The sequence below is a fragment of the Pavona decussata genome, unplaced genomic scaffold (assembly GCF_977016875.1).
Source record: "Pavona decussata unplaced genomic scaffold, jaPavDecu1.1 SCAFFOLD_215, whole genome shotgun sequence".
Classification (NCBI taxonomy): Eukaryota; Metazoa; Cnidaria; class Anthozoa; order Scleractinia; family Agariciidae; genus Pavona; species Pavona decussata.
This window is the reverse complement of record NW_028145620.1, coordinates 1,952,501-1,966,823: the sequence shown is the minus strand read 5'-3', so window position 1 is coordinate 1,966,823 and position 14,323 is coordinate 1,952,501. Positions and strand designations below refer to the sequence as shown.

Below are 14,323 nucleotides of genomic sequence, written 5' to 3'. Positions count from 1 at the left end.
TGACATTCGTCGTAAAATTTGAGTTAAATTTGGCGGGTCCACAAACGCAGCAAATTGTTATTGACGGCTATTTTGAATCGACAATTTATTTTGAATTGAAAACTATTAGTGTTCTAAATGCGTTTCCCAGTCCACACACGAAAACTTGTTTAGCTGTCATGATAACCTGAATGCATTGAGCCTCACTGGAAACTTGCTCATTGGTAACTTGCTTATTGGAAACTGGAATACTAAAAAGATGTGCACATCGTGCAAAAAATGGCAGTTGACTTTAAAAATCGTTTACGCTGCTACAAAAATAGACTTTAGTAATCGATGGCTTACTCACAGACAGGCAGGCGGAAGTGATTTGTCGATAACAAAACTGCCGTGTTTGTCATCGACAACTAAAAAAGGAAAACTACTTTGCGGTCTACTACTTTATTTTTCACCTTTTGTAGTCAATAACACACGAGGAGTTTTGCTATCGATCTTTGTTATCGACAACTAAAAAGTCATTTATCGATAACAATTCAGCCTTGTCTGTGGATGCCATTAATTTCGACAAAACTGGGGTTTTGTACATAGCCTGCGTTGCAACCGGACTTGTGACTCGACTATACCTAGGGTTTTGGTAGACTTTCTCAGTCGCTCGCTCGCTTCTCGTTGAATGGCTCCGCGCTTGCTCGCTTGAGCTCTGACGATCGCGCTTTGCGCTCTCCAAGCTCGACTATAAGGAAGTAAAGGGTTTTGGCGAATTACAACGTGTTGCTTGGCAACGGTAGTGTGGTGCGTGGGTCTGGAGCTGGTGTAAGATTAAGAGCCGGAAACTCGAGTTAATTATCAACAAAGCGTCACGAAACCACGCATCATGTTGCTTAGATGCTTGGACTGTTTCGGTTCAGAAACCTTCGAAAAAAACCTTGCGATAAAGGTACCAAACTGACGCAGCACCAACTACACAAGGTATGTATGATTAGTGGTTGCCTTTTCCTTCGTTTTTTGAGTAAAAGGAACCACAGCTTAGTGTAAAAATGTTTTATTTTCGTAGCCGGTTTACCTGTCAAAATTGAATATTCGGATATTCCTTGATCTCTCGCCATCATCCCGAATATTGACAAATTTTAACTCCTACATTGCGGTCTCTTGTTGACCCGGCTTTTTTTGCGTTTCGTAGACGTACATTTCGTAGAAGCAAAACGCTCCAATGTGGCAGAGATCGCGTTCACGGTGCGTCACGTACGGAGATCATTTTGTGACTGATTAAAAAATAATGCTCAGGGATTTACATTTCGTCTTCTGTTTAGTTCGGTTTATCTCTCTGGCTTTTTGCATTGCAACATAGCAAACTGGCATGACGGCAGCTAATATATGGCCGACTCCGATTTCTTCTAAGATTCTATACCTTCAGCGAAGGATGATAAAATTAAAATTACGTTCGACATGTTTAATAATAAACACACGGAATTTGAACTACATGATAAAAGGAAGTTCAGGTCGGCTAGCAACAGCTGGATCCACATCGTTCTCAGTCGTATTAAAATAAACCAATCTGTTCTTTCGGTTCTTTCTTTAATAATCATTTAAGAGCCCTTTAAATTGAATAGCCATGTATGCATAAGATGTTCATAAATGAACCACAGAGTAATGTATAATTTTTCCCAGACAACTAAAACCAAAAGCTGTTAAATATTTATGCGAAAGCGGAATAGAGACAAAACAAGGGACGTCATTGACGTATGTTTACTTGATCGTGAGTCTCGCTGACTCCTGTATCCCTACAACAGCTCGAGGAAACAACGACTTCGTTCAATTATTTACAGCTGAGTGAGCTACATTACGTACTAGTTAACTTACAATGATCTACGACTGAATCAGCTAAACTGAGCTACGAGGAACGACCTGCAATTAGCTACAATAAGCTACATTGACCTGCAATGATCTACAGTGAGTTTCACTGAACTACAATTGAGCTATAAGAATGTCACATTTGACTCTTTCTGTGGTAAAAGCCCGTGGGTAAAAGGCCTTTACTATATTACAAACAGCCCCAAACAGGTAACCTGGGTAATTGTGGCCTGGATTTGATAAGATTTACCTCTCCTCACATGTTCTGTACTTTCTTTAAAAAGAAGACAACGTGTCCTCGCAACTTCGATGAATTCACATAATTTGGGTACCGGGGGGCAAATAATTTAATACCTTGAATCGTTATCCGACATACAGTCAACTCCCTTTATTGCGGACACCCTCGGGAACACGAATTAGTGTTATCGAGAGTCCGTAATAGCGGGAATTTGTTTCAGTCAAACGTCTGTAATTTATTTTTTCCGTATTATTGTCGGGGTGTCCGCAATAGCGAGGTGTCGGCAACGCGAGAGTTGACTGTATTCCTCAGCATGATGTCACTTGAATTCGACGCAAATATAAAAAAATTACAGATTTGGAGAACAAAATAAAAATACATGGAGGGTGTCTTTACACACACAATAATAATAATAATAATAATAATAATAATAATAATAATAATAATAATAATAATAATAATAATATAATTATTTGATTTGGTCACCTTTCTTTCTCTTTCGTGAATGTGTCAAGAGAAGTATTGCGCGACAATTAACCCATTAAGCATTTAATTAATCACAGATGATGAAAAGATCATCGACAACATTTTACAAAGTGTTGGAATAAATGCTCATTGTTGGCTATTGTATTCATTTTTGTCACCCATTCAGTTTGCCTGTATGACGCGTTTCGTAACCGTCATAGGAGCTGAAATTGACAGAGGCACATGGCAAATCAAAACCCAATCGCACACTTCCACTACTTCCTAGTCGAGCTATTTCCTCCGAGTTTAAAAGAAAACTACAAATCACAGCTTTTAAAGATTTTCATTACGAAAATTATTCGACAGCAGATACCAGTTTGTCCCAAGCAAGCCCTGAAGTTTATGCTCTGTTGGCCCCGTTTGAAGATGATGAATTTTAATATCAGAAAAAAAAAATGTTGGTTCCGGCCAGTCAAATTTCCACGCGTTATCGTTTATTGTAGTCTCGTAGCTCTCCACAACTCAAACGGCCGCAGAAAATAAAGAAAATAAACCGAATCTACTTGGAACCCTCAAAGAAAGCATAGAGAACTGAAGCAATCAGTGTGCATATATTTTACTGGCTGACTGCACAGATCCGAGTATGTTTATGGCAATCGTTAGGTCACGAAATTCGCAGATTTATCTTACATGAAACAATCCTAGGCTACTGAATGTGGGTATAGGGCTGTTCTTGCTATTCTTGATGTCAGTTTGAAAAGGCGTTAATTGATTCGAAACAACGAACTTTGGAACAAATTGCACTATGACTAACAAGTCATTGTTTCTTTTGTTAATCGTAACTCAAGAGTATTTATTCACCTGTCAAGTTTGTCATCAGGCGTTTTTAATCCGTGGAATATTCACATTCAAAACAAAGTAATGTTCTTAAACAAATTTTTCATTGCTGATTCCAGTGAATAATAATACCGTAGTTTAAACCCCTTTCCGGACTGTCGCCAGAAGCGCCTCCTGTGTCGGTCTTTTTTGTGATTGCCATGCTTGTGGGAAAAACCATCAGGAAAGGTAATGTTTACACGTTAATAGTTCTTGCTCGCCAAACTTACTTTTTTTTTAGCACGGTGGGGTAACTCTCGATCTTCTGAAACCCTAAATTTCGAGCGCTAATGCAATTAGGGACCTTTGTGTTTACCGTGTAAGAAGTCTAAAAGTGCCCTTGTCAAAGTTGATGGCACGGTACCAGAATTTTGGGGTGTCGGCCGACATTTTTAAAGCGTATAAAACCCCATCATGGAAACTTGAAATGTTTTCGCCAGTTTCATTTTCACCGCAAATTAGACTAGGGTTACGAAAGTTTGAGGTGGCATTTTGCCAATAAAAATTCCAGCTTTTCCTCTGACTATTTATTCCGAATTTCTAAGAAGGCCTTCCGAACCGATATTCTGCGAAAACAAACTATTAGTTGTCCCTGTAGATAGGAAGAATGTATTATTAAAAACTGACAATTTTGCTTATTTTGTGAAAAACTGTAATCCAAGGAGTAATTAAGAAAAAAATTGTTCGACTCTTATTGAGTGGTCAGTTGTCAAAGTCCTGAAAATTACTGCCCTTAATTGCTGCAGTTTGACCACAGTTACGATCCCCCTTTAAAGTCTCAACGAGCTGTTTCTACTTGTCGGCCTGTATTTAAACGGTCACTTTGTAAAAGGAAACCACTGAAATAGCCTGCCAGGTAATTGAATTCCGTGTTGTTTGTGGTCAAAAGACTTCTCTGCAGTATATCTGCTTTCATTAATTTCCCTTTTAACCTGCGGCATGAGGAGTTGTCCCTCGAAAACGATACTTGCTTGTAGACCATAGCGACTGCCTCTTTTTTTTTACACTTCGAGCTTCCCTCTAATGGTGGCCTTTCCAGAATTCGATAGTTTCTTTAAAAACTTAGAGTTCTTTCAATTCCATTTGTCGGAACTGTCCGGTCTGGCCAGCTAGTATGTAAATCGAATGCGCCATTTTGAAAGGATGGTGCTGCAAAATCTTGAAAAATAATCACTCAGAAAATGGTACGCGCCATTTTGAAGAAATTCAAAGGACTGGGATAAAACTTATCCTTCAAATTGGTACATTCCGTTTACGAAAATATTTTGGCTTCTTCCTAGAAATTCAACCACTTGCTCAGTTTAAAAAAAGTACGATAACTTTAACTCGATCCATTTTTCCGTTTTGGATACCGAAAATATAATGATCATGTGATTTAGATCTCCGAAACATCGAAACTCTCGCGGAATCTTTCACGGATCGGACTCCACACTTGCCGGTTCACAAACTGAAGAGGACTGTATCTTTCCTTTTCTGAAGATTCATTTTAACATTCCAACAACCTGACAATCTCCGATCCAATCTACGATTCACTACCTTCTATTCGCGATTGACAGTTCCGTTCACAATCCGTTCTTACTCGATCTGACCTTACATTGCAATTGTGATAAGATTTACTAGGTTGTATTTGCGCAACAAGTATTTTCACAGCAAAATCCCAAGCCTACACTATTGTAATACTACTAAATTTAATTTCAATTACACAATTACACTCATTATTCGTCATTCCTTATTTAGCCTAATAGATACATGCAGTTTCATCATTGGATCATTATCATGAAGTACATTAACTTCGGACTTTGCCAGAGTACAACTGTGCAATCTGCTTTGTTCACTAAGTTAATCTTGCTCGCGTTACTTACGATATATTTCGTGACATTACTCATTTAATCAATTTCCTAGTTAATATTCTATCATGCAATATTTTAAATCACGCACATCAGTGCTTCTTTTCCGACAGAAACTGAGTTCTTAGCATTTTTCCATTTAGCTTTTCAGTTAAGGGAAAATAACATCTCTGCAAACTTATAGAACAATAAGTTATGTCTTCTTAACGAATCGTTTGTCCAAGGCGGGTGACCGCTCGCATTTTTCACCCTCGTTATAATCTTGGTTCACTCGCGAAATTTGACACCGTTTGAGTTCCTTGTTATTGGCCCTATTATTTTCAGCTATATTTTACGTATTTTTTCAGCCTTCAACTAAAATTCTTTTCGATACAAACTTAGTTTAAGTTATCAGCTTTTAATCTAGGGATAACACCTTGTTTACCGAACGTTGATTTAGTTTTACAAAATTTTTCACCATGCAGTGAATTGAACCTACAGTCGACTCCCGATAACTCGAACCCTCGCTAAACCTCGCGCTAACTCGAACCAATTTTCCTTTCCCTTCAGGTCATTTTCTGTATGATTTACCCTCGATAACTCGAACTCCCGATAACTCGAACCTTATTTAATTTCCCTTGAAGGTTCGAGTTGTCGGGAGTCGACTGTAGTTTCAATTTAGTATTCTTTTGTTCGTGGAACCTAGAACAGCTGGAAAACGCCTACTCTTAGCATGTGAATAGTGCTTATGTTTCAAAAAGGCAATTTACCTAACCATTTGACATAAATAGAGCTGCCTTGTGAATTATATTTATTCTGTGATTTACCTTGAGAAAGCTGTCTTCTGGCCAGGAATAAACCAAGCTGATCTCCTATCTTGGCGTCGAAATACTCTATAAAATCTGTTTCGTGACATTAACTCTAATGAACTGTTTTCCTTTTATAGGTGTATTTCGTTTTTAGCCGTTTTTCTTCAATTGTCAACAGACAGAAATCTTTAATAGGTAAGTGTCGACTAAAATAAATACCTTTTGTTGTAGATTTGACACAACCTAAACATGATATCTTTGACCGAAGAGGCTCGAAGAGCGAAATATATTTCGTTCGAATTGCCGAGAAGCTTTTATAGTTTTACATCGTCTGAAAGTTGATGTTACAGTGGGTCGGATGTGGGGCTAAGACGAGATGCCTTATTGTTCTTGTTTAGGTTATTCTGATTCATTCGTAGTCTCGGCGGTTGAAGTTGTTTTGACATAACCATTTTACAGTCAACTCTCGCTATTACGGACACCCCGAGAATACAGACAGCAGACAAATCCCCGGCAAAAATAAATTACAGACGTTTGACTGAAATAAATTCCCGCTATTACGGACTCTCGCTATTAAGGACATTAACTCGCGATCCCGAGGGTGTCCGCAATAAAGGGAGTTGACTGTACCATCAAAATTATATCAGATAGGTTTTGCTGTAATATTATCGGGAATATTAATACGGACTCTGAACATTTAAAACACTTCCGGGTACACTAATCAACTCTTTTAATTGTTACATAACAACCTTTTACTTGAGGTTTTGCTTGTAAATGCTTAATTTACATCGCCTGAAATTTGCCTTTCGTTTATTTCTCTCGTTAATTTTCTTTTATTTCGAATAGGACTCCTTGAAAAAATCAAGGAAATTCTTAAAGAACAACATTGCGTTTCTGTTGATCTAGCGACGGGAACAAGTCGAAGAAAAACTGATGATTTCTACTTCCAGCCAACTTTATGAAGGCTGACGTTTTCTTCTTATGTCAGAAGTCTTCTTTTACTGAGTGATACTTGGGTTTGACAATGATGTTAACAATTTCGCAGCCACTGAAAATTATCAAAACTGCGTATGAAAGTTATTATCATTTTGCCGTACGGAGTTGTATAGTGAAGATATTTCGAGCCTCTGACTGACCTAAGAAACTTTCCGATTTGTCGTTGAGAAAAAGCCCCGTCCCTTTTAACAATAATCAGTCGAGGTTCGCAGCGTTACAATTATATTTAAAGACAACTAAATTCGAACGTTGAAGGTTCTGAAAAAATTAGGACAATTGATCCAATTTGAGAAATCGGCGTTAACTGACGAGGCTTTATATTTTTTTTTTCAGAAACTGGGATTATCATGGCTTTGTCGCAGGCCAAGGTTGTGATGGTGGTATGTTCCTCTTTTGTCCTGGTCACTTTCTTGATTGTTCAGCAGTCAGGTATTCTGCGTATGAAACCCAAGGTACGTAATGATAATTTCACCGCGTGAATGACTTCAAGGGCTAATTAACAAGTCGAAGACATTTTTCCATGGTCTATACAGTCAACTCTCGCCTTGCGGACACCTCGCTATTACGGACACCCTCGATAATACGGATGGCAGCTAAATCCCCGACAAAAATAAATTACAGACGTTTGACTGAAATAAATTCCTGCTATTATGGACTCTCGCTATTAAGGAGACTAACTCGCAGTCCCGAGGGTGCCCGCAATAAGGGGAGCTGACTATACTCTCACATACTATAAAATGACGTCACAAAATGTTCAAAACTCAAGTGGAACGACGAGCCGCAGGCGAGTGGTTTCACCTTCGAGTTTTAAACATTTTATGGCGTCATTTTATGGTCTATAAGAGTATTGACCATAGAAAGCTGCCGTCGATTTATGGAAAAAGTGCGAGCGGAAATGGCTTTATTTTCCTTTGAGAAAGCGCGCGCGTTACATCTGACGTCATTTCTATTGTCTGTACTCCTATAGACAATAGCTACGAGCCAATCAGCGCGCGGGAATTTTGACAGTTATTCTAAAAAGAGTTTTTGACCACTTTTGTTAAAAAATGGTGAAATAAGACCACATAGCTACTAGTAATAATTCTAGAACAACATGCAACAGAAAAGAAATCAACTCGGCACAAAGGAATTTTTGGGAAGTATTCGTCATGCAGCATTTTAAAATTGTTATTATCGTAGTTGGCTTTTGAATTTTTAAATTTTAATTTGTACTCACACATGTATTGATACATGAATTATTGGATTTCCTGGATATTTTAGATTTTTAAATTTTTAGATTTTAGGTTGTAAGCTAATTTTTATCTTTCTTTTGTTTTGTAATTTTATCTGTTTGTTTGTGGGCTTCCTGTAAAGTAGCTTTTAGCTAAGTGGAGTGCCACGTAAAATAAAGTTCTTATCTTATCTTATCTTATATCTTAACTCAATTCTTGAAAGGAACAACTTGTGATCTGTTGTAGTGTATTTCGGAAACAAAAATGAGAGAACTTAAAAAACGTTAGCCTAACATTTTTCAATATCAATCCATTCCCACCTACTCCGTCTTTGGCCAGAGGCGCTAATCAACTTGTTTTATTGCACTAGGGTGATAATTTTATAACAAAAATAGACAATTATTATTTTGTTTCTGCTGACAGACAAACATTTTTGGGTTTTGAAATGACACCAGATTCGCGTGATACTTCCCCTTTAACATCGAGTAACAACGTTTGCTTGACGGATTTCGAGGACTCATTGCTTTTTTGTCATTTCCTTTCAATTAGATCCGGCAATGGACCCAGTTTACCCCTGAAGAAAAGGTAATGCATTGTGAATACAATTTAAACTATTGGCATCTCCCTTTCTGAAGGGTGATCAGCAATGCCACTCGCAAAGCTTTAAAGTCCCTGTTCAGTGAACTATCTTTTACAGCTGTGGAACCCCGAAATAACGAAGTTCCAGGGGACTGGAAAAATGCATTGATTTTAATTTGTTATCGTTTTAAAACGAATTCTCTGGAAAATGACAAAAATATTCGTAATTTGATAGTTTTTGAGAAGTTGGTAGAAATAAAGGGTAAAGCGGCGTAGATGTCACAATATTTTTGTGCCGTCTGGGATGTGGTTAGCTTTTCACAAAAATAGCAGTCTTTTATAATGGAATGCATTAATAGGATTACAGTTGAAAAGGGATTTTCATCGCTGTTGATCTGTTTCGCATTCAACTGCAGTCGCGCGACTGACGTTTTATTTTTGGTTGCATTCTTGAGCAAGACATAAATGTTATTTCACAAGTTTGTTTCGGTCCGTATTGGGAAAATATTGCTCTAGTTCCTTTTTCTTTCCTTTTTTCTTTCTTTTCTTTTTCTTTTGTTTTGGCAAGTTTCGGCTCTGTCCATAAACTTGTGTACATTTATAAATAAGCACCTGAGCGATTTGGCACTGGGTAAGCCAAATAAAATATCAGCCGATAGATTAGCATCCGTGATATAGAAGAAGAAGCAATGCCTCTACTCACTTCATTCAATGAAAACCAGAGAGAAACGTTGGCTATGTTAGATGTGGGTCAATGAAAACATTTCAATACAAAAAACCGATCCAGCTTAGGTAGTGTAAATTGCTTTTTCATTTTCATTTCATTTCCACGCAAATGCAAGTAACTTTTTTTTCTGTGGCAGGCATTGAAGTGGAGAAGATGTCACAGACTTATATCTGGGATGGATAAAGTAAACTACACTTTCAATGCGAAGGATGACTCTGAAATCCTCGCCAGCTACAAACAACACGATATCTGCGCCCATGTATTGCAGACACGTTTCCCTCATCCACTTGCGACAAGCGAAGAACAGCTGTTACCAATCGCTTTTGGAATCACTGTGTACAAGGATGCACGTCTGTTTGAACGAATTCTCCAGTCTATCTATATGCCTCACAATGTTTACTGCATTCACATCGACAAGAAATCCCCAGAGGTCTTCCGTAGAGCCATACAAGCTATGATACGCTGTCTGCCGAATGTTTTCATCTCAGTAAACAGTTCTGACGTTGTCTGGGGACATTTTAGTGTGGTTCAGGCCCAACTCAATTGTATGGAGGAGCTTTTACAGTCACCAGTTAAATGGAAATATTACATTAGTTTGGTTGGACAAGATTTTCCACTCTACAATAACAGTCAAATTGTAGCAGCATTGCAGAGGCTTCACAATCTCAACAGCATAGATAGTTTCCCAATGCCTGAACACAATAAAGGCAGGACAAGGGTGGTCCACGAATTAAAGGACCGTGTCATTTATAATACGGGGGTTACAAAATCACCACCCCCACACAATATTACAATTTACAAAGGATCAACTCACATTGTCGCCAGAAGGGAATTTGTGGAGTTTGTTCTTCGTAACAAGATAGGAAAAGACTTCATTGAATTCTTAAAGGACGCGTATGTCCCGGATGAAACAGTGTATGCATCTTTACAACAGCATCCGCTGGCTCCAGGTGGTGTCCGTGGTGAACAACCAGAGGTCATAACACGAGCATTAACCTGGTATGACAGTCATCGCGAGTGTCACGGGAAATGGGTGCGAACTTTGTGCTGGATATCGATCGAGGATTTGCGTTGGGCACTGGGACCAGCTATGAGAAAGAAACTTTTTGTTCACAAGATTCCGTTCGATAATAACGATGAGCTATTAGAATGTATTCTAGTTGCAAGACAGGGACGAAAATATGGTGCGGCTCTGTGGGGAGCAGACGACAGCATATTCAGAGAAAAAAGTAAAACATCGAATGATTAGACATACGTACAGGATGAAGATGGCCAGGCCGATTAGTAAATTGTACATTTAAAACTCATGTCTTACCCTATTTTGCTGAATACTTTATTTTATATAATTGCATAGACAAGTATCTCTCGGAATTCGAAATCATCAGGTTCAAATATCGCGCACGCTGCAAAGCCAAGTTTGCAAACTCTCACATTACACAAAACATTTCAACAAACACGAGCAACCTATTTATTGTTCGTGCATTCTAAGTACAAGTATTACATTTTTGTTAAAATCATTCACCGTTCTTCTTCAATCGATGTTACTACACGACAAAGTCCGAGCACTTGTTGGACGAATTAATGTAGCTAAAACCTGGGCGCCAGAGAAATCTAGAGGCTAGTTTAATTCGTCACGAACAGGTTTGCCAATATAAAAAGAGTTTGCAATCTTAATGTGAACTCAAATCTAACATTTAGAGTCTATAAGAGGACAACTTGATTCCATTACGAATGTAGCCAATTAATATATATTTTCAGAAACGAAACAACTGGTCAGGAGACGCAAGGTCGCGGACCAACGACCTTGCAATCTGGGCCCAGTTGCTCGAAGCATGGTTATCGCTAACCCGGATAAAATGCCACGACAACCTATAGGTTTTAATACCTCTTAACCAATGGTTAGCGCTAACCATGCTTCGAGCAACTCAGCCCTGACGCCCAACGACTGCACTTCTAAATAAAAAATAATAATAACAATATTTTAAGACGAGGCCTCCAATCACCTGACGGCGGTTTTCAGGAGGGTCCTCTAAAATAAAGGTTAAAAATACATTAAAACATAAAATGTACATGGGCCACTTAAATAATCCCAAATAATTTTCAAAAGAGGCCAATAAATAAATTAAAAGACTTCTGTAAGGCAATAAAATTATTTTAAAAAAATAGATAAAAGTAAATGAACAGACTATGACCCCACAGTGAAAGTGCATCACTCGCTTTCACTGGGTTTGGTTATCACGTCTGGTTTTCGATTTGTAGTCCGCGTGGAATTCGTTTGAGTTTTGCCTTTACCACGTGACCAAGAAACAACCAACGAGAACCTTACTACATCCTAAGCAATATTAGTCAACAAATCAATCATAAATTTGGCAACAGTCCCTTTTTTTCTTTCTTTCTTTCTTTCTGCCTCTCCCCTTCAATGTTGAATTTGTTTGTTTTAGCAACTGGAAGTGAAAGAAACGCCGTGAAAGAAAAATATTGAAGGAGTGGAAAGGGAGCGATACGTGCTATGGGCGAAATATGCGATTTATCTGTGGTCTCAGTGAAGTGTTTCAACAAATTATGACTGGGCGTGTAGCTATTAAACACAATTAGTTTGGGACTGACACGTCTGTTATGTTGTATTTTATGCCGACTGAAAGCTGGCGACGAATCTGGATGACTCTTCAATATCCAAGGCGGTATTTCAGAAAGTAAAAAAGTAATTTATGTAACACGATGATCTTCTAGCTGTTTGATTCGTCAACTAGTAAACAGCTGAGCAAAGAAACCTACCAGGAGAAATAGTTTGACACTATACGAAATATCAGGTCAGCTTCTTTTTTCTGTTGAATTTGACTCTATACTGTATGAAAGTAAAATTCTGAGCTTTCGACTCTGCTAGAGTCTTGCTCACAGCTTTTATCGGAGCTTTAATCTGTATTGTCTGTGTGGTCCGTCCTGTCTGGTTTCCACACGGTGGTACCGTATTTCCTTCCCTGCGTGTCTCGGCTACGAGAATACATTTCAGTAAATCATCGTTAAAATCAAACGGGATCTTGTGAACGAAAGTTTGTTTTAACATTTTTTCCCCCAGATCCTCGATAGAAATCCAGCATAGAGACCGTACCTAGGTTCCATGGCACTCGGAATCTGGTTGATTAGCACAATTCAAAGCACGTGTTTTTGACGTAGGTTGTTTGCCTTTTATACCACCGGTGTGGGGGCCAGTGGAGTGCTGTTGTAAAGACTCGTTTATGGTTTCATCTTGGATGTAGATGTCCTTAAACGGGAAGTATATCACGGGAATTTAGTCTTATAACAAAAACTCCAGAACGTTTTCTTATCAACATAAAAGCTTGAACCAAACGGACATGCCCCCAGACAACGTGAACGATTTTCAGTCGCTATTAAAGTCCAGAAAAACTGCTGCGAGCCTCCTTAAGTTCCTCAGTAAGCTGCCTTTCATAAACTGAGTGTCATAACCGGCAAAGATTCGTTAGATGTATTCAGAGCTCTCTATTCCGAAGTTTTTTTAACTTTAGAAATTTTATCAACAGCCGGGTGGGTGTTTCATAAGAGGCTCCAAACACTCTGAAACAGCGCAGGTTACGAAAGCATAATGCAAGAGTTTGTAGTCTCGTTCTTGGCCGACTGACCAACTGTCTAATTACTTGAATACTGTACTGAAACCTTTGACAAGCGAATCTCGACACAAACTACAGTAGCAAGAACTTTTGACTCTATTAAGACAGTACAAATACCTCAAACTGAACTACGAACTTGTTGTTGCTGTTGCCGTTTTGAAATTACTGTTCACCAGTATTCCACTTCAGCTGGCTCTAGACTGCACTGGTACTACCATCAAGAACTCTACGACTGAAACTACCACTGCCGCTATAGGCTTATTTACTAAACCTCTGCCTTACCTCTACTTACTTTCAGTACAACGGCAAGCACTACAAGCAGTTACACGGAACAACTGTCTTTTGGTTCTGACATTGGTATTGCTACTGGCCCTGGTGTTGATCTCAGGTTATAGCTGTAGCTAGTACTTGGCTAAGTTGTATTTAAAATTTGGGTGGTTTTTACATTTACAATTCTTTCCAATTCACGCTTTGTCGCCACTTTTCGTCTTTCCTCCAAGGACGAGAGGGATGTTCTCGGTATCCCAATGATGTCCAAATACCTGTTTTGTGTGGACTCCAACTCATCTGGAAGGTATTTCGGCAGACCGTCCCAAACTAGGAATGTATATTCCAGGAGTCGGCGGACGTATCTTAGTACAATATACTGTGATGCCGATCTCTGTGGGTAGATTTGCTTTCCTCAGTATTCGCGCAAGTAATACCGTCTCTTTCTAGCTTTCTTTACCGTCTGTTCAACATGATAGTTCCAACACAGGTTATCCTGTTGCCATACTCCCAGTAACTTAAACTTTGATACCCTCTCCAAACATGAGTCACTTATTCGTAGGACGTCCGGCTTGATAGAGTTTTTCTTTGGATTCAACAGCATGTTCTTTGTAGTTGCCCAGTTCTGAAGGCCATTTAAAAGTACTTCCTGCATATTTGATAATTCACCAATTGGTATACTTTCAACCGCTCTGCAGTCATCAGCGTACTTACACATCTGTACACGATCTTGCAGCGGTACAGGTATAGAGTAATGAATATGTGTAAAAATTCGAAGTTTTAGCTCTATCTTCGAAATGGAAGCCCAGCGTAAAAATTCCTAGCCGTCTCAGTCATAACAGTATTATGCTAAATCATGAACATACATCTCCAGGA

The 14,323-nt window shown here is 38.7% G+C and overlaps 1 protein-coding gene across 2 annotated transcripts; it reads left to right on the top strand.

Moving 5' to 3' along the window:
- Positions 1-831: 831 nt before the first annotated feature.
- On the top strand, positions 832-12,719 carry LOC146459960 (N-acetyllactosaminide beta-1,6-N-acetylglucosaminyl-transferase-like). 2 transcript variants are annotated; one of them, XM_085088790.1, is made up of 5 exons: positions 832-945; positions 6,179-6,236; positions 7,371-7,489; positions 8,798-8,833; positions 9,691-12,719. In XM_085088790.1, the coding sequence occupies exons 1-5, from the start codon at positions 862-864 to the stop codon at positions 10,801-10,803; spliced, it is 1,410 nt and encodes a 469-aa protein (XP_084944916.1). In that variant the 5' UTR covers positions 832-861; the 3' UTR covers positions 10,804-12,719. The 2 variants fall into 2 exon arrangements, with proteins under 2 accessions (XP_084944916.1, XP_084944917.1); XM_085088791.1 differs by lacking the exon at positions 6,179-6,236 and having other exon boundaries at positions 835-945.
- The last annotated feature ends 1,604 nt before the right edge of the window (positions 12,720-14,323 follow it).